The sequence below is a fragment of the Paroedura picta genome, chromosome 12, assembly GCF_049243985.1.
Source record: "Paroedura picta isolate Pp20150507F chromosome 12, Ppicta_v3.0, whole genome shotgun sequence".
In the NCBI taxonomy this organism is placed as follows: Eukaryota; Metazoa; Chordata; class Lepidosauria; order Squamata; family Gekkonidae; genus Paroedura; species Paroedura picta.
Window position 1 is genome coordinate 23,077,856 of NC_135380.1, and position 19,762 is coordinate 23,097,617.

At 45.2% G+C, this 19,762-nt stretch overlaps 1 protein-coding gene across 3 annotated transcripts; it reads left to right on the plus strand.

Moving 5' to 3' along the window:
* The first annotated feature begins 119 nt into the window (after positions 1 to 119).
* On the plus strand, positions 120 to 19,695 carry LOC143822056 (heparan sulfate glucosamine 3-O-sulfotransferase 1-like). 3 transcript variants are annotated; one of them, XM_077306659.1, is made up of 5 exons: positions 120 to 3,105; positions 5,546 to 5,723; positions 8,307 to 8,352; positions 10,140 to 10,331; positions 15,459 to 19,695. In XM_077306659.1, exon 5 carries the CDS (start codon positions 15,712 to 15,714, stop codon positions 16,618 to 16,620), a length of 909 nt encoding a protein of 302 aa, XP_077162774.1. In that variant the 5' UTR covers positions 120 to 3,105; positions 5,546 to 5,723; positions 8,307 to 8,352; positions 10,140 to 10,331; positions 15,459 to 15,711; the 3' UTR covers positions 16,621 to 19,695. The 3 variants fall into 3 exon arrangements, with proteins under 3 accessions (XP_077162774.1, XP_077162775.1, XP_077162776.1); XM_077306660.1 differs by lacking the exon at positions 120 to 3,105 and having other exon boundaries at positions 5,479 to 5,723; XM_077306661.1 differs by lacking the exons at positions 120 to 3,105; positions 5,546 to 5,723 and adding an exon at positions 5,952 to 6,050.
* Positions 19,696 to 19,762: the final 67 nt, after the last annotated feature.

The window sequence follows — 19,762 nt, forward strand, 5'->3', positions numbered from 1 at the left end:
TCCTTGTTTTTTGTCTGCTCTGGGGAAATCCAGTGCTGGTTACTCTCACCTTTCTATATCTCTGCCAAGCCCAAGAGTGAGCTACAGAGAGTCAGTTCCTGCAAATGGGACATTGTTGGCACTCTGGTTCAAAGCTGTCTTGGGTTGCAAGGTTGTGCCTGGGAGTTGCTGCCAGTCAGAACTGAGGAAGGGGAAGCTGATTGTAAGCCAGGGTTCATTGACTTTCATCCAGGCAGAGTCCCTGTGCATTCAGCTGCTGTTATAGAATAGGTGGGAGTTCAGTTGGTAACGCTCTTCAGGTGAAAGGCAGAAATCCTAAGCTATATCATCCAGCTGTCCAAAGCACAGAAACTTTACAAAGAAGAAAATAACAATTATGTTTCACTTCTCTGTCACAGCTGGGGCTTGCCCCCCACCCCACCCCCATTCATGGTGTCTTACCTTTTTATTAAGTTCTTAGATCACAACATTTTGACCCAAAGTGGAGCTTGGATGTGGTGAAAACACAAATCACTTTGAAAAATTGGATTAGTCCTTTCTGAAGTGAGGGATGGGAGGTTGCAGAACTTGTTTCCTGAAGCACAAGTGACTACTGCAGTGATAAATGGGACTCAGTTGTGAACAGAGAATGAGGAGGAGGGGATTACTTTGGCCAGCAGACACCTGGGCAAGGAACCATCCCTGTATCATTTGTTTCAAAGTATTGGGTATCTCTGGACTTAACCCCCTCCTGGTAAGGGTTAGATCTCCTCCCCCCCCCCAGTTTTATAGACTTACCAATTTTTCCCTGCTCCATATCAGGCCCTGCTCCATATTTGTCCAACATGACATTCAAAAGGAAGAGCCATCTATCCTTAATCTGCCTATAGAATCCACTATGCATGTGCAAAGAAGTTGCAGACAAATATGGCAGATGCCGTGAGCGAATGAACAACATTTCATGTACTCTCCCCATTGGTAGACTTGCATATGCGCTGCTGTTTTCTCCGGTACATGTGAATTCACAGTTATGGGGAAAAGCTGTAAGGGCATTTGGTTAAGTTTGTACCTCTGCTGCTAGCTACCCTCAAAGAGGGCCCTATGCAGAAACATCTCTGCTCTTGTCTCCTGTAGCCAGGCAGCTCCAGGCATGGGGAGAGAGATGTTTATGGTGCTTCCCCCTGCTCAGTACGGAAGTTGCAGGACAGCAGGTACAGCTCCTTGCCTCAGTCTTCTCACCAGGTACAGTGTTGTCAACAGAGCAGGAAGTAGAGAGTGGAGCTGCAGATGTGTTGGAGAATTCTTCCTGGAAGTTGCATCTCCCTCAAAGCTGCAGTTACCTCTGCCCATTCCTGCTAAAGTTTGCCCAAAATGTTGCATCGTTGCGTGACTGGCTGCCTCAGTGGCGGAGCCATTTCCGTGAGTGAAGCTGCCATCTCCTCCACCACCACCCCTCCGCTGGGGCATCTGCCCAGTCAGATCCAATAAGTGTTTGCCACTCTCCTTCTGCAGGGGCTGCAAGGGGGGTCTTGAATATTTCATGGTGGCAGCTGCTGTGACCCTGTGCCCAGGGCTCTTTGACATAACCCACCCCCCTCTTCCCAAATAGATTATTTATGGCAGTGCTCGCTCAAGATAATGGGATGGAGGCAAAGGGCTTTTTTACGACACTGTTGCCTTGATGGATACAGAAGTGTTTTGCACAGCCAGGAGGAAGGGGAAATCGGGAAGCAAGTTCTCTGCTGGGTCAGCCAGAGTTCAGTACACTTCCTTCAAGGGGTGGGGGGAATGCCCCTAGTGTCTGTGCAGAGGGGACAGGAAGTCTGCTTGATGTGCTTTGAGGGGTGTTGGTCTCAGTAGGAAACTGGAACCAGCAGGGAAAAGAGACTCTTCAGTCTGGGTTTGATTCCCCGCTCCTCCGCATGCAGCCAGTTGTGTGACCGTGGGCTCGTCACAGAACTGAGAGAGCTGTTCTCAACAGCAGTTCTGTCAGAGTTCTCTCATCCCCACCTACCTCACAGAGTATATGTTGCAGGGAGAGGAAAAGGAAAGGGGATTGTAAGCAGCTTTGAGACTCCTAGTAGAGGGAAACGGCCTATAAAAAAAAACTGTTATTTAAAACAGGTGGTGGATGAGCAGATCTTATCCTGGGTGGAGTCTGCTTTGGTCCTCCTTCCTTTGGGTTTCTCTCAGACTGCTGTCCGCACGGGCATTCTGGCAGACGTGAGAACCTGGGCAATCATTTGGGTGTTTGCAACTTGGAACCAAATTCATAACCCATGTTATTTCTGGTGAGAACTGCTGGAGGAAGAGAAAAATGCAACAAGCCAATAAGAGAATTCATTGCAGGTATTGATTTATGTCTTGTGCATTTGGTTAAAAGCTCACAGGGTATGTTCCACTGCGAATGCTAAAATACTCGAAAGATCACCGCCACTTGTTTGATCAGAACAGACTCTTCTCTGTGTTTGTCCCTGCCTGCTGAAGGAAGGATTCAGTGGCCTTTTTTTTTTTTTTTGGTGGGAGCCCGTTGATGGAGCAAAGGTCTCGCTCTAGACCAGGGGAAGCGAACACTGGCAGCAGCTCATGGGAATTGTAGTCCATGGACATCTGGAGGGCTGCAGTTTGACTGAGACCCCTGAGACCATGTCTGCCATATGGACTTTGTGAATGAATCACCATAGGGGTGAGATGATCTATGGGGATCAGGGCATCAGGTGTGGGAGAATTCTCGTACACATTTTATCGAGATAGCAATCCACTTGGGAGCTGGGAGAAAAAATAACATGGCACAGATACTCAGATATTCCATCCACTACTTAGCACAGCTACAAGTTATTCCACTGCTAGTACAGAAACCTTAAAGTGTCTGCGGATGACTGCCGATAGATGGAGGGTATTTACAACCTCAGTTTTCCTCTGCTTTGGGATTCTGCAAGGCCCGAACGATGCTAAAATTAAATGCATGTTTTTACTGATGGCAGCTGGGAGAGGAATGCATCTTTTGAACAACTGCTTTGTCTTTTTGCAGCTCGAATCATACCACCAGAGTCTGTCTCTGTAATCTGCTTTTGGCTTTTATTAACTTCCTGCTCCTTTGCCCTGCCAGACAGGAGACATGGTTAGGTAAACATCAGTTTAACAATACCTCATTGAATTTGCTAACTTCATTTTTCTCTGGCCTGAGGAACAGTTTGTTGTGACTTTAAAAAGAGAACTTTTTAACTTAAAGCCAATTACTAGTAAGCACCACTTTAATTTTTTTTTCTTTTGCTGTGTGTTGCTTGTTCTGTGCAGTCAAGGGTGTTTCAAGGGTGCATTCATAATCAAGGCTCCTCTGTTTCTGGCCTGAGCGTAGGATCCAAGAGGAGAACAACATTCCTGCATTAACATTTATTAACCAACACAGCACATTATGCAAGGTTCTGGATTCTCCAGGACTCTTCAATCAAGTAGTTGTGAGTTCCTGCATTGTGCAGGGGCCTGGACTAGATGACCCTGGAGATCCCTTCAAACTCTATAATTCTAAGCCTGATAAGTAGTTCTGGAGAATTCCAAAGCTTATACCTTGCTTTGTTATTTGGGCTGGTTTAGATGGATTTTAGTATGGACTAAAAAAAACTACCAACATTTTTGTCTCCTGATAGAAGCTGCAGAACTGCTGGGCACCGGGAGTCTTGTCCTCTAGCCCAGGGGTAGTCAACCTGTGGTCCTCCAAATGTTCATGGACTACAATTCCCATGAGCCCCTGGCAGGGGCTCATGGGAATTGTAGTCCATGAACATCTAGCAGACCACAGGTTGACTACCCCTGCTCTAACCCGAGATACAGAAGTGTGGTGGGGAGGGAGGCCTTAATTTTTAAGACAGTGTTGAACTTGTAGTCAATGCCACAGCTGAGTCTGGTAGAACAGGTGACTTTATGCCGTTGGTATTATAATGCTTAAGTTTCCTCTTCAGGGGAATGGAAGGGTGGTAGGAATTGGGGATGGTGCCAGAATGCTGAGCCAGTGGGGTCAGAATGGGAAGTGATATGTGTAACTATCCCCCCCCCCCAACTCTAAATTTCAGGATTGAATAAAGATTGCATTTATTTGAAGGGGTGCACTCTTTGAGTTAACTTTGTAAATGCATCACAAATGTCGACCAGTTCAGCCTTCAGAGTAGTACCTGTCCAAACATACTTGTGATTCCATGATGGCCAATCCTGTGGGATCTTGGAGAGGAGAGAGTCATGGGGGGACACTGACATCTCATTGGATAGTCTGCTGGTGTTTCTCCAAAGTGTCAGGCTACATTATCTCCTAGGGCCATTCCGCACGAGTTCAAAGTAGCAGGAGTGTGGCAAATTGTAATCACTACTAATTTCGCACACAATCTGCCATACTCCTGCAAACGATCAGCTAAAAGCGTTGTAGCGCTTAAAGGGAAATCCCAAAAATCCCAAAAAGTGGATTCACCCTCTGAAAAGCGCTACACTCTTGCAACCAATCTGCAACACTAGCACAAAAGTTCTGTGCATTACCATTGTTGTGGTTTCAGCAAAGTCCCTCCCCCTGGCTCTCTCCTCTGATCTTCTAGCGCAGCGATCGCCATTTTTTTTTCTCAGAGCGAGCGGAGAGCAACGAGCCAGTGAGCCTTCATTCACCCAGCGAGGCTTCTCCGGCTGCAGTCCCAACACAGAGCTGCTTTAAAGCTCGCCTCAAGTCACCAAGCACAACACAGCCCAGTTTGCTAGCTCCCTTTAATTTCGTCTGAAAACCAGGCCCGTGCAGGGGGGGATTTTTTTTTCACTCGGGGAGCATGGCAACGATGAATCGCCAGCTCAGACACCACCTGCCAGCTAGATGGGTCTCTTGCAACGAATCAACGCAGATTTGTTGCAATGTGTTTGTTTTTTTTTAAGCCTGCATTCTTCCAGCATGCATTTCTCCAATCATACCCTACTCAGATGTGTGTCAAGCATACATGGTGGTATGTCTTTCTGTCTGGTCCCAGCTGCCTTATGGTGACCCCATAGAGTTTTCAAGGGAATAGGCATTCAGTGGTGGTTGGCCATTGCCTGGTATTCCCTGGAGGTTTCCCATCCAAACACATGTTAGGGCCCACCCTGGTCCAACTTTCCAAGATTTAATAAGATTGGGCTACCATGGGTTACTCAGGGCAGGGTATTTCTAACATTACATCAAAAAGAGCATGCATATTTCTACCTATATCATATGACAGAGAGCAAACGCACAATCAGCCTGCTTGTGGCTCAGTCACTGTGGTCTTGCTTACACACTCATGGAGACTCTTGGTTGTACCCCATGTCACACTTGTGAGCTGATGTCCTTGGAAAGCACTGCCATAGAGGCAATGTACAAAATCAGTATGTGGTGCAGGGTCTCACCCATGCAAGACAATGCCTGATGCTCCAGTTATCAATAGTCAATTTACACAGACTTACAGTGCAGTTCTAAGCAGAGTCCCTTTTCAGTTCCACTTAAGTCAAGGGGTGGAAAGGTGGAAGCTGAATTCTGTAGTGGCTGTTGACATTGTTTTCCCATTCCCTCTCTCTTATCCAGGCAAAACCACAGCTTTGTGAGATCTGTTAGGCTGAAAGAGTGAGATACGTCCAAGGCAAGCTTCCATCACAAACCCAGTTCTTCCAAGTTCTCATCCAATAATGCAACATGTCAGCTCTGAACTTCTGACTGCACTGATAACAGCCTGTAATCCTTAGCAACTGGCCATGTGAGAAAGGTCTGTCTGTGCATGCCAGGGCTCAGCTATGAAATTCACATAAAAGTCAATATGTCATGTTGCAGCCAGCAAGGTGAAGGACTCAAGGAGACTCATGCTGCAATACATTTTGTTAGTGCCACTGGACTCCTCTTTCATTTTGCTGCTCCAACCTAATCTGGCTACCACTTTGGAACGATGCTCAAGGGACAGGGTATGCCTGTCTCAACCAGCCTCATGTGCATATGTGAAGCAGCCCTGCTACTTCAACAGTCATCTGACTCCACGCTCAAACCTGCTCTGTGTCTGTTTGCCTTCCTTTCGGTTCTCTGTGAATAAGGGGAACAGGTGGGTGAGCCAAGCAGAAGGAGAACTGAAAATAAAAGGACCAACACTGCAATGCCCTTTTATGAATGGTGTGACTCCTGTGTACTGTGGGTCATTCTAGTTGCCCCTTCCCCCCAAATCCTCATAAAGCTAGAAGGGGTGCAGAACAGGGCAACCCAAATGGTCAAGGGGCTGGAGTATAAAGGGGGGGGCTTCTCAATTCAGTGATGGGAGGGGGGGCTTGAAAGCAGTCTTTCACAGAACAGAGGACTGAAGGAAAAAACATCCAGTGGAGTATGGTGTCAGGTATTGAGAAGACAAGGTTTTATAAACAGTTTACAAAGATTCCCTGTGCTTGAGGGTGTCTCAAGACTGTGAAGCTTTGCCCTGGGCCAAACAAAAAGGATCTTGATCTGGCTCCTGTCTAAAGGGAATGATGACCCCTCGTCCAGGTTCCTGGGATGTATCTGTATTTGCCAACAAGGGGAGATCAGTTTTCTGCTATTCTTTGTTTTCTTTTGTGTCTTTATAACCAATAATAATAAGGGTTTATTCTTATATGCTACTTTTCTCTACCCGAAGGAGTCTCAAAGTAGCTTACATTAGTCTTTCCTCTCCCTACAACAGAGACCTGGTGAGGCAGGTGAGGCTGAGAGAGCCCTAAGATTACTGCTAGTCAGAACAGCTTTATCAGTGCTGGGGCGAGCCCAAGGTCACCCAGTTGGCTGCATGTGGGAGAGTGCATAATCGAACCTAATTTGCCAGATTAGAAGTCCACACTCTTAACCACTACACCAAGCTGGCTCAATAAGATTAATTGTAACCTGAATTTCTCCTAGATCTCCTGAATTCAAAGATCAGTTGATCTCGAAGAAATCAGAGAAACAGAGCTATCCACTGGCAATATGATAAATAAAGAAAAATGTCCTATTTTTGTGGTTTTCCTTGTTTCTTTATTCTTCAGGACTTCTGTCAAAACGGAATCCAGGTAATCTCCGTTTTCAGTTCTTTCATCAGTGACAAGTCCTTATATATATTAATCGTATAATACTGGCCACAGGCTCACATAGGTATGGAGATACCAGTCTGTATTGACACTTGTCACTGATGAAAGAACTGAAAATGGAGATTACCTGGATTCAGTTTTGACAGAAGTCCTAAAGAATAAAGAAACAAGGAAAACCACAAAAATAGGACATTTTTCTTTATTTATCATATTGCCAGTGGATAGGTCTGTTTCTCTCTGTTTGCTTTAATTATTAGACCATACTCTTGTATGATCTAGAAGAAATGACAGTTTTGGCATGCAAATTATGATATGCAGTAGGATCACATCCCTGCAGAATTCCTTCCCCAGATATCCAGAAATCTCCCAAGGCAACCCTGCAGCCCTCACCTGATGTTACACGGGTGAAGGCTATAAAATTATAAACAGGGCAGAGATTCCTTCTCCCTCTTCCATAATACTAGAACTCAAGGTCACTCAGTGAAACTGATTAGCTATCAGTTTAGATTACATAAAAGAAAGCATGTCATCATACCATGCATGCAGAATTATCTTATTATTTGATTTCTTAACTGCCATAGGGCTCAAGATAGTGTACAACCTATTAAAATAGAAATATACCTGCTTTATTAATTTAATTTACATTTTAAAATGTATGTGACTAAAATAATCTCTCTGCCTGGCAATTAGTATTAAGTAATTTACTCTCTGGAACTCATGGTCGCAATATGGTGGTGGACCTGGGTTTAGATGGTTTCAAGTACATGCTTGGAGGTCTGTTTGCAACAGCAATTTTGCAGCCACAGCAGCTAAATGGGACCTCCATGTTCAGAGGTTGGAGAGCTCAGGGGTAGTCAAACTGCGGCCTTCCAGATGTCCATGAACTACAATTCCCATGAGTCCCTGCCAGCATTCGCTGGTAGGGGCTCATGGGAATTGTAGTTCATGGACATCTGGAGGGCCACAGTTTGACTATCCCTGGCTCAGAACAATGCCTTCCTTAGTTGTTTGTAGGTTTCCTGAGTGCATATGACAGTCTGTAGTTGGGGATGCTAAGCTGGGTGTATCTGAGATCCTGTCGCATTATCCTTTTAGAGATAGTACATGCCCCATGAGCACACAATGAAAGCATAAGGGGTGGTCAAAAGAAGATGGTCTACTTAAGGGAACCAGCTGAAAACACAGGAGGGGGAAGGGCAGATGTTCCAAGGGAATACTGAGATTGTCTTTGTGACACTAATTTTTACATCATTTTTTCTTGAATAATTTAGCACTCTTCTACGGAAATGTCCACACCTCTGGGAGGGTGAGTTTGAGGTCAGTAGCTTATGAACTACGGTTGAACCTGCTGCTAGCATCTTCATAATGCTTCTCCCAAGACAATTTGGCGCTTTAGGCAGAAAATCTCCACTCCCCATGAACAAGGGCCAAAATCCACTGGGAAATTGTCCTGCATAAGCTGCTTTGTGGTAGCATTACGACATAGCCTGGCTCCTTTTATAGTCCACAAGTTGTTCAGACAGATGGCTACAGAGAGGTGACGTGCTCAGTCCTGAATATCCCTTACAGGAATGCTTAACACAGTTTAGCTTTGCATGTTTGACTGTAGCACTGTTTTTTTTTAAGTTATTTTTTATAGTGTTGGAAAGTGCCATTGTTGCACCTGGCTTACAGTGATCCTGTAGAGCAGGGGTAGTCAAACTGCGGCCCTCCAGATGTCCATGGACTACAATTCCCAGGAGCCCCCTGCCAGCGTTCGCTGGCAGGGGGCTCCTGGGAATTGTAGTCCATGGACATCAGGAGGGCCACAGTTTGACTACCCCTGCTGTAGAGTTTTCAAGGCAAGAGATGCTCAAAGGGGGGGTTGATATTGCCTGGCTCTGCATAGTGATCCTGGACTTGTTTGGGGGTTTCCCATCAAAGTATTAACCGGGGTCAACCTTACTTAGCTTCTGTGATCTGACGAGTTCAGGGTAACCTGAGCCACCCAGGTCAGGCCAATGATACAGATGCTTTTTGTTTAGTTCCCTGTGCCATCTCAGTAATTTTTATTTTATTTATTATGTTTATTTTATTTATGAGAATCTTATAAGGTAGATCAGATTTTGATCCTAAATTAATCATCAGTGCCATAGAATGTTGTTGGATTTAGCAAAAGGAGACCCCGTATGAAATCTCCAACCCCACCATGAAGCTCAATGCACCAGTGGCTTTCTCAGTGGTAACGAAAGTGCCGCAAAGTGAAAGTGACAAATTTCCGCAAAAACCGCAACTGTGCGTTACGGCCAATTTTCGCTACTTAAACTAGCGATTTCTCAAATGGCAACCAAATAGCCACTTTTAACTTTGTGCGGAATGGCCCTCAGTTTAGCCTAATTCACAAGGTTGTTGTGAGGCTATAACTGTGGACTGGCCCATGCCTGATACTTGAGGTTGTGGAGGAAGGGCAAGAAAAAAAAATTAAAAATTCCGCTGTCTGGATGTTGAGATTATGAGATCAATGCTTTTTCTAATACAGATGACGTTTGTTGGTTCCCAGGTCTTTCCTCCCTCCCTCATTTCTTTATCCTCAAATCCAACCACAAATGCTATTGTCAGTGAAACAGCTTTGCACCCTAAAATAAGCTTTGAACCACCACTTCATGCCTCCTTGGGATAAGGACAGTGTGCCCCACAAAGGGCCATTCACTGATGCCTGGTGCATCCCCCCCTACCCAACCCTTTTTTGGCATGGTCCCCCAAAGTGGGATGCCCCCTGGAATTCCATTCAACTGTATTGCTTAATTGTTGATCTTTGTGCCGAGACTGGATAATAAGGAGCCAGGAAGGAAGGAACTGCAAATAGAAAATGGGAACCACCTTTGTCTAAAACTGTCTAATGACGTGGTGGCTAGAAGAGATTGGAACCCAAGGCTTCCTAATCTGCAGGTTCTCTAAAGTCCCATTGCTGCATCACACGCTCCACTCACTGTTGCCTGTAATTGTGAGTGATCCATCTAGTCCTTCTCCCCAATCCCTGACAAATTTGCTTGTCTGGAATCACCCTTTTCCACCCTTTGTGCTTTGTTGACTCAAATCATCTCGTACCTTGTTGTTCTCTCCAGCACCTTCCCCTGAAGACTGCAATAATCTCTCTCTCCACGGAGGGAGGGTAGGGCAAGGATTACTTACTGCTTTGAGAGCACCATGTGCTTGTGGGCGGGCAGGAGAAGCGGTACAAAGACGCTGGCACCAGGCAAAACAGCTGGAGAAAGCAAAGTGACTGGTCTAGATTCTGGAGTCCTACAGTGTGACAGGTAAGGCTTTGGGGCAGAATTTGCAGTCGTAAGTGGTAGACGCATGGAGGCATTTGCACAGAGTAAGGTCTGAGTGCCTATTGCATGAGCAAAGTTCAGTGTTTGCATCGGTGGGAACTGGACTGTATCTGCTATGGAAGCTCCTAATCTACAGGCAGGCATGATTTTTGGCATGAAGCCCAGGATAGAGACACTAGTCATGATGAAAGTCAGTCTGTATCTCTATTGTTTCTTTTTATTTTCTTGTATTTAAACTTCTTCTACTGACTTTCCTAGATCTTCCCTTATTCGTTCTCTCTTATCTGTCCACATTTCCACCGTGGACTCGACTTCTTTCCTCTGTCCCCAGACCACATCTGTTCTCCTGTGTTGCACCTTACCCTTGGGATTTTTGACCTCCTGAAATCTGTCTGGCTTCTTTCTGACAGTCTATTTTATTTTTTTCCTTTTTTTCCTCTAACTGATCTTATTTCTCTTCTGTTTGTTTCTTCTCTCTCCCCCCCCCCTCTTTGTGTGTTTCTTCTCCAGATAATACCTGTAAGGGAGAGATGTGTGTTAAATGTGTACGTCCTGTATAGTACCCAATTACTTTAAGAACTCTGGAAAATAATAATCATAATTCCTGGTAATGAAATCATGTCCCAGAGTACAGAGGAGCTAGCTGAGAATTCATACAGCTGCCTTTGAGACAGAGATGAGAGAGGCAAATTAGAGTCTAGAGTAGACCTCTCTGATCCCCTCATCCTTACAGTAATTGCAAAGACCACTCCAATTTCTCCCGCCCTCGGTAGAATCATGCTTGTTGCCTAATTCAGAATCCCACATAAAACTTATGTTTTGTTATTTATTCATGTTCTTTCTTTCTTTCTTTCTTTCTTTCTTTCTTTCTTTCTTTCTTTCTTTCTTTCTTTCTCTCTCTCTCTCTCTCTCTCTCTCTCTCTCTCTCTCTCTCTCTCTCTCTCTCTCTCTCTCTCTCTCTCTCTCTCTCTCTTTCATTCATATTTATATATTTATATACCACCTTCCCCCGAAGGCTTTGATTTATATACTGCCCCAATCTGCAGTGTCTTGAGGCAGTGTACATGGAGCAGCAGAACTTGTATATTTGAAGCATGTATAACAATATGAACAGAGGGTATAATAAGCAAGAACAGGCCAGCAGCAGTCAAATCTCGGGACTTTGTGCACTCGGTAATAGATCAGGTTAGAGGGTTAGACAGCAGCTGGGCAGCAGCTTTAGGTTGGGGTGTGTGGAGTGTCAGAGTTGCTTGATAAGGGAGCAAGGTTTGAGGGATGCCCAGGGATAAAGGAAGGCCCACGTAGAACGAGTTGCAACAATCCAGCCTTGAGGTGACCATTGCATGATCCCTATGGCTGGGTGTTTAAAATTTATATGAGGAAAGGGGTTGGTCATTTGGCCCATTCCTCTTGGCTTCAAAAGGGGACTCATTGCTGGGCCAATGTATTTATCTCCTTTAGAAGGCCAATGCTCCTGGAAAAGGTACTCCGACCTGCTGCTCTGCTTCAACCTCTGGAACGCCATTAGCTAGTGGTAGCTGCGGTTAATATGACCTTATACTCTGTCCAAGAGACAGGTATTTGCTTATAAGAAGTGTGTTTGAAACACTAATAATTTGTCCCTTGACAAAGCCAGCAGGCGAAACGCATTGGGACTTATATGAAGAAAGAATTTTAAAACATCTGAAACTGAAGAGAGACGACTCTATTGGGATTTATTCTCTGCGAGGCGGCAGGTGTGCTCTGCAGGCCTGGGGAAGCCATCCCCGGCCCCCTCCCCTCCCTTGAAGCCGTGGCTTCTCCGGGGCCCACGGAACGCACCCACCACCTCTGCGAGGCTGCGGGTGTGCTCCGCGGGCCCGGGGAAGCCATCTCTGGCCCCCTCCCGCCGAAGCCTCCCGACTGGCTAGAACTCTGGCCTGTCCAGGTGAGGGCCCAATCGGAAGGCGCTTCATGCCTTCCAATTGGGTCCCCACCTGGACTGGCCCCACCCACTCTCCGCCCACAACAGCCTTAACCAAATATGATACCGCTCCCCGAGCGGTTTAAAGATGCGTGTGTGTGTGTGTGCGTATTTCATTGATAGCCCACCTTTTTTTACAACAAAGACCCAGAACAGCTTACATCATTTGCCTCCATTTTATTATCACAACAACCCTGTGAGGTAGGTTAGGCTGAGTTTGTGTGATGGATGCAAAGTCACCCAACAAGCCTCCCTGGAAGAGTGTGGGTGTGAACTTGGGTCTCCCAGGGCCTTGTCTAAAACTCTAACCACTGCACTATGCTGGCTTTCATAGACTGGCTGCTGTTGAGCCATAGTGAGTAATCAGGCCTGGGAGAATCATGCAAATGTCATGATAGCAAATGGCCTAGGGGGTGTATGGGTAGGCCTGGCCCAACTGAACTCCTCTCCAAAGATGAAGACAGCCCTCTCCAAAGATGAAGACAGAGGGAGGGATGAAGTACCCTCCCTCTGCCTTTTACACCAAGGGAAGCTTGAAGGCTGACAATACAACCATAATGGTCACTGGGAGGGAAGAAGAAAAGTTGGTTTTTATATGCCATTTTTTCTCTACCTTCCCTTTCCTCTCTTTGCTTTCAAAGGCTGTGCATGGGACACATCTTGGCAGGTTCCATTTGTCATGGAACTCCTGCTAAACATCTGTGCAGCACTTAAAAGCAAATAAAGCCCCCTTTCACATCTGGCCATCCCCTCATTTTCCAGCTTTGTTGCAGAACCTGCAGAGCTCTTGGCATCCTGATGTTTTTGCCCAACAGATTTTTCCTCCCTGTCCTCAAAGACACGTTGTCCTACTCCTGAAAATCCTGACCCATAAATCTTATTTTTGGGATTTCTATTTTATTTTCTCAAGCCCCCATGTGCCTGGTCTTTAGAGTGCCACGCCTCTACCATCAGCTGTGCTTTCCCCTAAACGACATTCTCCACTCCTGTGTCCCTTGCATCCTGTTACCTTGGCGACAGCCTCTCATCCTGCTCCCCACCCCTGGGACCCCCAAAGGTGTCATACCCCATCATTAGCAAGTGTGAGGAAGTGGCAAGCATTCCCAGCCCCTGAGGGATCCATCTCATTACAGCTAGGCAGGTCTTCATGAAAACAACTTTGAGCTAAAGCCTGTGACGAGACTCAGTAGCCATACCTCAGGCCAGGTGTCAATGGAGACAGGTCATGACCCTTGAGCCAACACCGGCTCCGGGTGGTGGGCTGTGCACATTCTGGCTGCTGCAGGTGGTCGAGCCACAAGGCAACATGAGGAGACTAACTTGACTTGTGGATTCTGGGAATTGTTCCGAGGCAGCAGTAGAGGGAGACAGCTAGCTGCGAGTCAGGGGTGCAATTTACCAGGGGAGCTCTCCCATCCAAACCCCAACTGGAAGGGACAGGAGCTGCATTTTCCCAGTGGGTTGAGCTCCACAGTCATTAGCATCCAGGTTGTAATTCTGCATTTTGCTGAGAAAAATCCAGGAGCTCCGTATCCCCCCTTCCCTGTATCTTAGCAGCTGCAGTGTGAAATTTGCCGGAACTCAGAGAAAGCATGACCATGGAAATGTAAGGGCCCCAGAGGATTGCAGCGGAGTTTGTCAACTGTTTAGAGCATCGGTGTGGCACTAAGTGACGCCATGACAGCCCCGGGAGAGGAATTTAGCCAGACTCCCATGCAAGACTCCTGGGCTTCTGCCTCTGGAGTCTCGTTTAGCAGGAAGAAAAGGAAAAGGGCATTAATAAGTGGGGAGGGAGAGGGGGACATTATGATGGGATCTGCTCAGAGCTGCAGCCTTACCTAGCCCTTCTGCTGGGACGACATTTGCAATGCTGGTCTGGGGATAAAGTGGGTAAATATAGCAGCAAATTGGGCATGTCACTTAAGGCTACTAGATGGAGAGGGAAAGCTTTACAATGCCTGCCCCTTCATTCCCAGCCAGTGCAGACTCCTGTTGTCCTGAAGTGTGTGTATTGTGAGTGGAGGGGAGGGTGTCTCTGAGATGGAACCATCCTGGAGAAGCCCATAGCAGCACCGACATCCCTGCAGTTGTCCTCCTCTCTGGGAGAGCAGCAGGGGACACCACCCAGCTGTAGCAGGGAGTGGCTCAGTGAACCAAGGACATGCCCAGGTATGCACCAAGTTTTGGTGCTGGGCAAGAGCCATTCCTCTGAAATGGCCAGCTGGATTTGTTGAATTGTCCACTCTATGGAGAAAGGATTACCTTTCTTGGCACATCTTATTTCCTACTTTATTCCTTTACTGCATCTAATCCCTATGCTGCCCCTCCATTATCAAAATTCTATGCTGAGAATAAAAATGACAGAAACATAAGCACTGATAAAGATCTCAAGTTGCTAACTGTTGCTTCATAGCAAAGCTCACCTTAGCTGTAGGCACAGCGGTCTGATTGCTGCAATTGCAACCAAGGATGGGGGGGAAACAGAAAAAGAAGAAAAAATCCACCAAATTTAGCATCCCAATAATTTTGCCAGTGTGAGGTAGTGATGAGCCAGGTTTGATTCCCTGCTCCTCCAAATGCAGCCAACTGGGTGACCTTGAGTCAATCACAGTCTTGATAGAGCTGTTTTGACCGAGCAGTCCTGTCAGAGCTTTCCCAGCCCCACCTACCTCACAGGGTACCAGTTGTGGGGAGAGGAAAGGGAAGGCAATTGTAAGCTGCTTTGAGACTCCTTCAGGTCATGAAAAGCGGGGTATAAAAACCAACTCCTATTATCTTTTTTAAAGTCAGGGCAAAAATGACAAATTCTTAACACCCCACTGAATTATATACTTTATTTCCGTGCTTGGAACCTGCCAATCAAAGGTTCTCAGACTGTTAGGCATTAACCCTTGACAGTCTATCATGGTTACATTACTCTATTTCATGGTTATTACTAATATAGAGATTTCAATAATTCAGTGAAATATACAATGCACTCATTTCCAATTCAATGTGGTCACGGGAATGCTGAAGACCACTGGATAGCCATCAGTCGGCTTCAGCTACCATCCCAGATCACCCATAACTATTTCCTTGCCTCAGTTGAAGTTTGGAGGATCAACAAAATGGCAACCATTCACAATATTCTTCTCTTATTTCTTCAGTTCTGCTGTGAACTAGGCTGTTGGTGAGTGGATGTTCTTCTGGCAGGGGCCTCCTGTAACATTACAATGGAAAGCTCCAAGAAGCTGTGGGCCACAGAGGGAGAACTGGCTTTATAAAAGTCTTCTACATCCAGAAGAGTGACAAGGGCTTCTTGACAACAAGCACAGGGATGGAATATCTGCACTAGAGGAGCCACACACAATCCACTGCAACACACATTCAGCTACTTCCCATCTCAAGACAGCGTCAGAGATGGGAAAGGCCTGCCTACTTCTCTTGCTTCTGAAGACATGTGGAATTCACACAGAGGAGGAAATGAAGAGCTATCACAGCTGGGAGACTCAGTGGGAAGGAAACAACTCTCAGTTTCCAAGTGACGCTTGGAAACAGCGTCTACCCCAAACTATTATTATAGGGGTACGGAAAGGAGGCACAAGAGCCCTTCTGGAAATGCTGAGTCTGCATCCCCAAGTGGCAGCTGCAGATTCAGAAATGCATTTCTTTAATCTGGATGAAAATTACAACAAGGGCTTGGGTTGGTACAGACAGCAGATGCCTCTTTCACACCCTGGGCAAATCACTATAGAAAAGACGCCAGGCTATTTTTCCTCCTTTAAGGCTCCAGAAAGGATCTATGCGATGGACAGCTCTATAAAGTTCCTGCTTATTGTCCGGGATCCTGTAGAGAGACTTGTGTCAGACTACACTCAGATCCTCCACAACCGCAAGGCACAGTCCAAGCCCTACCAGTCTTTGGAGCGGATCCTCTTGAAGAACGGCCAAGAACTCAACACCAAGTATAAGGCCATGCAGCGTAGCCTCTATGCTGTGCACCTGGCTCGATGGTTAGAATTCTTTCCCAGGACCCAAATTCATATAGTGGATGGAGGTGGTTTGATCCGAGAGCCTCTCTCAGAAATGAGCCAAGTAGAGCGCTTCTTAGGACTGGAGCCTTACCTAGGCCCAGACAACTTCTACTTCAACCAAACGAAAGGCTTCTACTGCTTGCAGGCCAGAGGGCACCAGCATTGTCTGGACCAATCCAAAGGGCGACCTCATCCTTCCATAGATGAACTACTGCTGGAACAACTCTGCACATACTTCAGTGAGCACAATGAGAACTTCTTTGCCATGGTGGGACGGACCTTCAACTGGTGCTGAGCCCTGCATTCAGACTTGATGAGAGCTTCAGATAGTGACTAAGATGTAGAGTAGGGCCTCTAGGCACAGTGCTTTCTATAGTGGAGATCTATTCCCTTTGCTTTCCAATGAACTGGAAATAAATCACTATCATAGAGAAGCAATTCAGTGGTCTGTGAGTCGTGAGGACAGCAGCACAACAGGAAATAGCTTATAAAGCAGAGACTTTCTGCCTTCATTGTTTAGAGCCTTTTAATATGATAGTTGGTTCTTATTTCCAAATCTCACAGCAACTGAGACTGATCCCACTGTCCTATGTATTCAGGTGCTACATTGTAGGTTATCAGAGATTCCACCCAAATCTTGCTTGGGATCTATTTCCAGAAATTGTGTGATGAACCAACATCAGAAGATACAAACTCATTGGTTCACACGATAATTGTTTGCTCCACCTTTCTCTCATACCGTAAGCAACTACAGGAACTGAAATTTCAGACATTCTGCTTTATTCATTTCATGCTCACCTCTGTTCCATTTATGTTCAACAGAGGGCAGCAGTTCCCCATGAAATAAGACTTCTACAGTTCTCTGAATGTTTTGGGTTTTTAAGCAGTATACAATATTGAAAGGCAAACCTATCAACAGATTTGGTGATTCTATTGTGAGCACAGAAAACTGTTTCCACTGGAACACTTAACCCAGTATTGGCTACAGTGGCAGCAGCTTTCTAGGCAGCCTCAGGCAGAGAAAGGTCCTTATGGTTCTTTACCTGATTCCCTTTAACTGGACATACTATGAATTGAAACTTGGGGCATTCTATATGTAATGGGAACTGCTGCTGAACTGCAGCCCCTTGGCCTTTTGCTGATGGATACAAGCTTGCCTGACAAATGCAGACAGATCCCTTGAGGCAGTCTTAGAGAGCTCAAATTCCTTAATCCTCATAAAAAGTTGTCATTGTGTTGCATTTGTGGCATGAACAGGATGGGCATCAGTCTGAGGATAGGGAGGAAAAAGACTACATAGGGGAATCTCAGTTACAGCATATTTGCTGTAACATGGGGCTTATTCCCACATTAGTTGTACATGGATTACTCTTCCCATGCTTTGTGTGCTTTCTGGGTGGGAAATCATCCTCTCTTATCCCCTCCAATTTATGTTCCAGTGGTAGCAACCTGTGTACAATTATATAGGAGCAAGCTCTGTTGAATTTGACCACATAAAGCGTTCATAGGATTAGGCCATTTGCTTATCTTGTGCATGCACAACTGGCAGAAGCAAGCTAAAACGTTTGCTGCATGCTGGGTATTTCCTGGAGCTACTGGAAGAGAACACCCAGGAACCCGTGGATTCAACTGCAGACGTAGCAGCTTCTGTAGAACTCTATTTGCTTCCAGTTTGGTTCTATATCCCTGCCAAACAGTACTTTTGTTTGTGGGAAACCAAGTATGATCTCTGCAAAAAACCTGACAGGGTCAGAACCAGAATTGAAAGCTGAAGTTGCGCCAGTGATAGCTGAAGAATTCTTATGCTTTTACACCATTTCCCCCGGTGCCTATCTTGAGGGTAAAAGTATAAGGAAGGCATCAGAAAAAAGGTTCACACTTGTTCCTGAAAAACTGACAGGCACTCATTATCACTGTTCTTGACCAATCCAGCCATGCTGGGAAGTAATCCACTAATGATCTGGTAATACTCAGGGGCCAAATACCATAGACTGAAGCGCTCTGCTCACCAGCAAGTCTTACAACAGGCTCAGAGTCTTCAACCCAGAACAAAAATAAGGGGCACCCTTCACCAAATCTTCTTGTCTACGTCTTAGAGAACCAGTCCCTTATAAGCAATTAACTGATTTTCATAGTATGTCAAAGATGGAAAGTAGCATGCTTATTACTGAAGGCTGGTGAGACAAACTATCTTTTCCATCTTAGAGTAGCTTATTGTTGCACAGGTGTGCTGTGCCATTTTTGAAATTCAATAAATACCCTATTACAATCAACACACTAATTGAATATGCTACTTTTCTATCCTACCATCTTTTTATACCACTGCAACTTTTAGTAAAAGAAGTTTCTGAAAACTTTTTAATCAAAATGATTAATTTTGCTATCTTGCTCAGTACAAAAATGGGCCATGGGAAGAGTACAACTCCTTCCCAGCTTACCCATAACCACTACTCTGCTTGCTGATTCTGAAATCCTTATCTGTATTCACAATGGCTCTTTCTCTTTGACCAGAATCTGGCATTAATTTTAAATGATCATTCTTATAACAATATGGTGGAGGGAAATCCAAGGTATCTCTCCACACTACTGCCAGTTATTATTTGTGATTTTATGTCTGGGGTTTTAATCGGATTTTATGGGGTTTTATTGACTTATGTAACCCGTCACAAGCCAGGGAGTGGTGGGCGGTGGGCAATAAATCAAATAAATCATAAATAATAATTATAGAGATGCAACTGAAGCCCTACTTTATATGGCCTAATTCATGCAGAAAATGTGTTTCCACAGTTTCTGACAAGGCTATAACTTTAAAACTATATCCTTTTTATTAATTTCAAGTCGCAGTGCTTCTGGGCATTAATTTCTGTATGAAATAATAACCTGAGAGTTGATAGAGTTATTTAAAGATGGACATAGGCACGCCAGGAGAACCCAAGCATAAGTATTGATGAAACAATCCTCAGTTTGCCATAATAATTTGTCACCAGTCATCTGTAAGAACGTTAACTCAGTTTACTAATATGTATAGCTTGCCCCAAAGTTATTATACTGCATAGGGTCAAACCATATACTAGTAATCATGTAACTGCAATGTAACTATTATAATATTGGCTGCATTGATTGTGTAGCATTTTGTTTCAGATGTATTAACTTTGATGCATTTAATGACTTTAATTTGTGTACCAAGGCCTTTATAACTAGTGAGTAATTGACAACAATGTGTTATAGCACAATTAAGCATTAAGTAATGCAGAAGCCACCACACTGGGTTTGGGAACATACCTTTTGTTAACTGATACCCCTGTAAAAGTGTTGCATTATTAAACTACACATTCTTCTAGGTTAAATTAAATTCTGGCTGTTGATTCCATATGGCTATCTCAATTACCTCTGTCAAAGAACAAGGCAACCCCATCATCATAAATGTGGTCATGTTA